At 36.6% G+C, this 7,668-nt stretch overlaps 1 protein-coding gene across 3 annotated transcripts in view; it reads right to left on the reverse strand.

The window, feature by feature from the left end:
• LOC149821730 (F-box protein At3g58530-like) overlaps positions 1–6,005 on the reverse strand; it is a 31,346-nt gene extending 25,341 nt beyond the window's left edge. For all 3 annotated transcript variants that reach the window (XR_016425900.1, XR_016425899.1, XM_089980605.1), the window contains exons 1-5: positions 5,816–6,005; positions 4,684–4,743; positions 2,772–2,855; positions 2,512–2,633; positions 1,799–1,874 (exon numbers count right to left, since the gene is read on the reverse strand). Coding sequence is in view for 1 of the 3 variants with exons in the window: in XM_089980605.1 (XP_089836731.1) it covers positions 1,799–1,874; positions 2,512–2,633; positions 2,772–2,855; positions 4,684–4,743; positions 5,816–5,974 (501 nt within the window). In the remaining 2 variants the exon portion in view is untranslated. The remainder of the gene's footprint in view (positions 1–1,798; positions 1,875–2,511; positions 2,634–2,771; positions 2,856–4,683; positions 4,744–5,815) is intronic.
• Positions 6,006–7,668: the final 1,663 nt, after the last annotated feature.

The following is a 7,668-nucleotide window of genomic DNA, read 5'->3' on the forward strand; positions in this document are numbered from 1 at the left end:
TATGCCTGGAAGATCAACTATGGAAGCTATACATCTTCTTAGACAACTTATTGAAAGATATAGAGAGGGGAACAAAGATTTGCATATGGTTTTTATTGATTTGGAGAAGGCATACGATAGAGCACCTAGGGATGTTCTCTGGTGGACAATGATGAAGAAAGGTATCTCTCTCAAGTACATTAGTATAATTAAAGATATGTACGAAAGAGTAGTAACCAATGTCCGCACTTGTGGAGGGGTGACAAACAATTTTCCTATAACGGTTGGGTTACATCAAGGATCTGCATTAAGCCCTTTCCTTTTTGCTATAGTGTTAGATGAACTTACGAGATCAATTCAAGAAAATGTGCCATGGTGTATGTTGTTTGCTGATGATATTGTTTTAATTGATGAGTCTAGAGTTGGGGTTAATGCTAAGTTAGAATTATGGAGACAAACTTTGGAAGCAAGAGGTTTTACGTTGAGTAAGAGTAAGACAGAATATATGGAATGTCGGTTTAGTAAGCAACGAAGTAGTGATGAGAGTGTAGTGAAGCTTGGTGAGCAAGAAATAGCGGTGGATGACTGTTTCAAATATTTGGGATCTATCATTCAAAAGAATGGAGAAATTGATGGAGATGTAAATCATAGGATTAAGGTTGAGTGGATGAAATGGAAAAGTGCAACTGGAGTGTTGTGCGATCGTAGAATGCCATTGCGGTTGAAGGAAAAGTTTTATAGGACGACAATTAGACCCGCTTTACTATATGGTACGGAATGTTGGGCTGCCAAGAGACATCATTTTCAAAAATGAGTGTAACTGAGATGCGTATGCTTCGATGGATGTGTGAAAAGACACTAAAAGATAAGATTTGGAACGAGGAAATACGTAAGAAGGTAGGTGTTGCACCCATTGAAAATAAGATGAGTGAGAATCGTTTACGATGGTTTGGGCATATTCGACGAAGGCCTAATGATGCTCCGGTTAGAAGGATGGAGAAATGGGAAAATATATTAGCTAAAAGAGGTCAGGGTAGGCCTAAGAAGACTTGGATGGAGATGATAAGAAAGGATATGAAGGCTTTGAACCTCACCGAGGACATGACATTGGATAGAAATGATTGGAGGAGAAGGATTCATGTGGAGGACCCAAAATGATTTTCTTTTTGGTTCATATTGCTGACCCCAATTGTTTGGGATGAAGGCGTTGTTGTTGTTGTTGTTGTTGTTGTGACTTCCCCTGCATCCCACCAGTAGTAAGCCAGACACTTTGGCAGTAGAAAAGAACTTGGGTATGATTTGCTTGAAGATATTGAAATTCTTTAGCCACTGCTTTGGCCCAACGCACATCTTTGTGAATTCTTTAACAGGAACATGGACTGGTTCTTCTTCTTACACTCTATTCTTTTTAAGCTTCATCCAAAAGGTTTGAAATAAAGAAGGAATGATGTATAAAAAAAGACTACACGTCTCAAGTAGTAGTCCCTTAGACCATCTGGATAAACACGACAACTAGCTGGCCGAAGCACTCATAAGTACCCACCAAAGAAACAATTTGATCTTTTGATGCACTGCGACTTTTCAATGTCAATTATAGGCATCTGGAAAATGTTAAGATAACTTCTTCAGATCCTAGAATCCCATGCCATTCATGTGGACGGAATCTGGATCCCCCCACCAACACATCCAATTTCAATGTGCTTGCCAATAGATTTACTTGAAACAATGGAAGGAACCAAGCCTTATCATTTATCAAACTTAAAACTGCAACAAGAGTGATTGATAGTATACGCTATTTAAGCAAGGATATCACAAGCACCTTACAGCCACTAAGGTTCAAGTCAACCATCTCCTTGCAGTTGTTCGTAACATGCTTGATGCCCAAATCTGTGACCCTACATTAAAAAGAAGCTTTAATCACTGGGGAGAAAAAGGCCATAAGAAATCTGAGCTGGGGAAAAAAATGCACAATCTCTAGCGTAACAGTATATAAACAAAAGAAATCTTAACTGCATATTTAACTAAGGAAAATCCATGCAACATTCATTTCCTAGGTGAGCCAAAGGTATGCTGCAACAACCCCCTATCTCAGGCATTAGGGCTGTTACTGGGTCCCCCAAGCAGACCAACTCTAACAGAATAGGAGCCAGACTTAGACCCACCCAATTTCACCTAACAAGGCAATCAGGACAAGTCAGCAGAAGCATATCATCAGGAACTGACTAAGAACCAAGAATTTACACATTAATTAGATCAGGGTTTTTTCCCACTAAGGGAGACTTAGTCTATACTCAGTCAGAGACATTATTAAATCCTCCATCTAATCAAGACCTGATTGAACGTGGACCTCAGCTTAGTAAGGGATCCTAAGGTCAGAACCATAGCAAGACCTAGAACCACCTGGGTTGAGCCTGATTCCAACAAGTTGAAACCCTTATTAGGCATGTCTTATGACTCCGATAAAATTATGTGAATTACATAAAAAACAACAGCATAAACAATGTGACATTTTAAGACATGAATAAAAGATACCTCACATTCCAATAGATAGAGAAGGCTCTAAGCTTTGGGCAAACACTAGTTACAGCTTCAACTCCATGATCAGAAATCTTTTGGCAACCGTTTAGGTTAAGATACTGCAAGTCTTCAAACAACTGTATGCATGATCAAATAGTTAGAAGAAAACATAATTATCTGGATACTTGCATATAACCATGATAGACACTATAATAAACAGAGAGTTTTCCAAAGGGTTAAACTCTAAGAAGCATTGTCAAATGAAATCAACTAACCTTGCCTTTAAGAAGAGCGAGATGTTTGTCTTCAATATCTTGTGCAAATTCAAGGTTTATCTGCTTGGCGTGCTTGTACCTTGGCTGCGTAGATGACAAGTCATTTCGTGAAATGTCAGTGGATGCACTAAGTTCCCTTTTCCTTTCTTAATATTTACAAAAAAAATAGAAAACTCTAGTAAAAAAGCAAAGGCCATCCACTATTGCTGAAATCTAGATATTTTCAGGCTATTATATGTTATTTACCAAAAAGCAATGAAAACTAATAAACAGTTCCAGGATACTCAATTAGCAACAAGGTAAAAAGTTCTAAACTCCCTGTCCACTTGTTCAATTCAAAATTTCAAACACAAAGATTCCAAAATGATATGAGTAATGTCAATTATAATAGTTTTCTGTTACCTTTAGAAACCTTGATTTCAGGAAAAGCGAGATTGAGAGAATACATAGATAATTGCTGCCCGAAAAAAATACTAAAGCACGAAAAATGTATCTTCCAGGAAACTATTTTGAAACATGAATTGCAGCATATAGGAAATATTTGGGAACTGGAGGAAAAGTTTTGAGGGAATGTGTATCCCATTACTACGAAACCTGTGCTCATGCATGGGAATCATTCTTCCCTTACAGTGAAAAATGAATTTTACCATGTAAGAGGAAACCTCTGGATATATATGGTAATAATTTTGCTCATGCATGGGAATCATTCTTCCCTTACAGTGAAAAATGAATTTTACCATGTAAGATGAAACATCTGGATATATGTGGTATTAATTTTTTTTAACAACCTACACAAAAATTACTTTCACGTTATTTGCATTAGATTATATTTTGAAAGAATGTAATATTTTAGACTAAGTATGGTACTTGCATCATTTTTGTTGTATTCTTTTAGTTTTGTCAAAATGGCAAATTCTAACTAAAACCCTAAAAGCCCCAATCTTTTGAACACTCATCCAAGAGCAACAAGGTTTATGATTTGTGCATATTTTTTACATGAACCTGATTTTATATGTTTTGATGTTTTAAATAGAAAGGCGTGTATCTTTCTATGAACCTGCATATAGATGTACGTTTGACAGATCTTGTGAAGCAGAAGCAGCACAGTTGAATGCCGTAGTGATGTTCTTCCATTATGACAGAGACCAGGGTCCAGCCTAGTGGATAAGCATCATCTCTTACCCCCCCACCCTTCAACAAGTTTGCCTCGATGACTTTCTTGCCATCTTTTTCTAATTACAGGCTGCAGCATTTTGCTTAATCAAATCCGTTTTCTTCAATGAAATTGCCATGTAATAATTTGTTCTTTGATTAGTCCATTTGTTTCTCTCTTTTTACCACTATTAGAGGATATTGCTTATGGATAATTGCTACTTTGTCTTATGAAACTTTTTTACATGGATGTTCATAATTTCACGTTGACAATTTTTGTGCTAATTAGAGGTTTTATTCATGACATTCTTCAGTCTCGATTCTTGACTGATTCTTTTGTTTTTCAGATAGTGAGTTCATTTATTCCACAACTGGTATGTTCTTTATCCTAAAACTTTGCATTCGTTTGACTGTTATTATCTAAAATGCTTTTTATTCCATATAGGTAGCTCAATATGCTTTGGTTTGCATTAGGTATGAATTATGAAGAACTTAAGCAACTGTAAAGTTGTAAAGCTATATAAATAATCAATGTATTCATATACTTTGTCAAGAATTCATTTGTCAGTTCTTACCAGCCATCATGATTTGAGAACAATATGACCAACAAGAAGCTTGAAGATTACAAAGATGCAAAAAGGGGTATCAAGAATCTTCAAGGGTGGGCCGATGTGTGGGTGGAGTGTGTGTGTGTGTGTGTGTGTGTGTGTGTGTGTGTGTGTTGATATAAGTAAAAGAGAAAAGTATGAGTTCTACTAACCAATGAGAGGGCAGCCAAAAGTCGCTCACCAGCACAATTAGTTTCACGCAAATCAAGCACCTGGAATAAGAACAGTTAATTTAATTAAAACAACTGCTAATTTGAGACTCAAAAATTTAGAAGAACAAGTTATACCTAGCATCAAATAAAAGGGTAACATGCCTGAAATCTTAAGAAACTAATCATTTAACAAATTTGAATAATTAAGGTAAGCATATCGGCACCAAAGTTTCCCATTCAATCTTAATAAACATATGTCACCGTATATCAAATATAGGTTGCAACTTACGTACTAAATCAATTAATGTTTAAATGTGTAGTGCATATACATGTAGCTCATGTAATGAGTAAATTCAATGATAGCAGAAGCATTCATCACCACAGGCACGTGCGAACACACACACACACATGAACAAGTAATGCACGAACGCACACACGAACTAATTCACACACACACACACACACACACACACACACACACACACACACACACACACACACACACACACACATTACTAGTCTTAAATAAGTGAGAAAGGGACACTTACATCAGCCTGCCTGCCTATTAAGTTTATTATCTCTCGTCATACCTCTTCATCCTCTCATTTGTTCCACAGAATTTGTTGCATTGTAACCTTCCATCTTCCTCTACTTTGAGTCTCAAGGTTTGGAAAAGGAACTAGGGAGGAATAGGAGGAAGATGTTGACAAATTAAGACAAGAGAGGAATACGGTGAAAGTTCATGGCAAGCCTCTGAAAAATGTCTCTATCCATAACAACTAATTGGGGTTCCAGGGTTGAACAGGCTATTCATTCACTGTCGTATTTTACGTGCTAATTCTACAGAAAACTTTATAATTCACTTATTTTTACATTGTGAACCAAGTTTTCAACATCAAAACAATTCTAGTTATGCAGAAACAACAATAAAAACAAGCCCCCGAACACAAAGCCATGTTCCAAGGTGGGTGCGAAGAAATTTATCGGACAATTAGGACCAAACAATAGTTCTCCGAATCGATGACGATGAGGGCAATGAAGATGTTACTAGCAAGCAATCCGAATCTTCCAATTCCTTTTACCCAGCGGCCCAAAACAAGAAGGGAAGTAGGCGGGCGAAGGGTTACCTTACCTCCCAGAGCGGAGCTTGAGAGAGGAGCGAGCGACGGCACCAAGGGCTGACGAGCAAGAGACGGTAGACGGTCCGTTGGGTGAGCCTGCCAACGCTCACTATGACGAAGACACGAGGGACGATCTCTTGGTTCCACCGCTCGCCCTCCCCCGACGCCATCGTCGTTCGATCCACCGACTCTGCCTGCTGCTTTTCAATCGGATTAGAATCTGGGTATCTGATTAGTTTATGGAGTCGGATTCAGGTTTGGATCTAAATCTGAACCAGATCCAATCCATTGACACCCTAACATTTTTTTTTTTAATCACTAACTACACTAGGCTCTACACCTACTTTAAGGTTAGGTTCAGGTGCATCTCCAAAAAAATCACGAGATTTACAAAATGAATCAGATTTGAACATTAGTCAAAAGAAATCAAACATAAAACAAATTGACATAGAACCTAAAAGTTAAGTTTCATAAAAAAAAAATGAAAAGTTTTATAAAAATAAATGAGTTGGCACAAAACCTTAGAAAATAAATCTCATTTGTGTGAATAATATTAGCTTTCTTATGATGTCCGGTGAGATTTTGAAATCTCTTGAGATTCTAAAAGTGAATCGCTTTTAAACAGTATTTTCACTTTTCAAAAACACAACCAAACTTACCCAAAATGAGTCAATCTTATAGGTCACCCTTCATTGTCAACTACTACAATTCAGGTCAACTTCAGAAATGATCCATAATTCAAAGTAATCGTCGTAGATAATGTGTCACCTGTAACACGAATCAGACACGACTCAAACACATAAAAGGATCACCTTAATGTTTTTATTAGCTTTTAATACCTTTTAACAACATTTCAATATAAAACGATTTTAATGTTTTATTAATTAAAAAAATCTCTGTTCCTCGTGTCCTATTTTTTTCCAAAAATGTTAGAACTTGCATGTCAAACTAGAGTCATGATTGTGTTGTACCCATATCAGTTGGATTCTTGCCTGGTAGGAGCAGCTCTTGCACGTCAACTTGTGTTGGGACGTTGCATGTTCAAAACCTAATGGTATAGATGTATAACTGGTAGGGGTCTGCCTAACCCTGCTCCATTCAATCAAACCCCCGACTTGTCCAAAAGGCCTATTTTGTTGGATTCTGGTGCACACTAGCTGCTGCTTATGTGGACAGTGGGTTTGTCCAAATACTATTTTAGAAAGAAAATTGGGCCATTTATGAACTCGCTGAAAAATGTCAGCAATTCTAAAGATAATGCAAATTTTTTTCATCAGTACAAACTCAAGAAAAAAGCTTATATTTATTTTAATAACGTATATGATACTTACTTTTGAAACCATTTCTTGTTTTGGCCAATACTAGAGAAATATGTCAAACATGGCCAATTCATTACTCAAAATATGCCAAACATGGCCACTTGTTGACAGTTTTACCCATTTGTCACCTAACAAATTAGATGCCTTGGTCACGTATTTGTCCCTTAAAAAAATCACACGTCTAATTTTATTTTTAGACAACAAAAGGTAAAAGTGTTGTAATGAGTAAATTGGTCATGTTCGTTATATTTTTTAACTTGCGGTTAGCAATGGTATTTGCAATAAAAGAGAAGGTCATCTACATATCATTGTCCATTTTTTTATACATTTATGGTTTTTCTTTATACTTTTTTATTTATATATCATGAATTCTTATGATAAAACAAGCAAAATATTACAAATAAGATCTCACAAAGTTTCAAAGCTGAAAATTCACCGTCATAATAATGACTTCAAAAAAATATTGCATAGTTGAAAGCCAAAAATGATTACCATACAACGATCCTATATCTCAAGAATAAATCTTCATGATAACCCGCGGACCA

Source organism: Nuphar pumila, chromosome 11 (genome assembly GCF_984573655.1).
Source record: "Nuphar pumila chromosome 11, dmNupPumi1.hap1.1, whole genome shotgun sequence".
Lineage (NCBI taxonomy): Eukaryota > Viridiplantae > Streptophyta > Magnoliopsida > Nymphaeales > Nymphaeaceae > Nuphar > Nuphar pumila.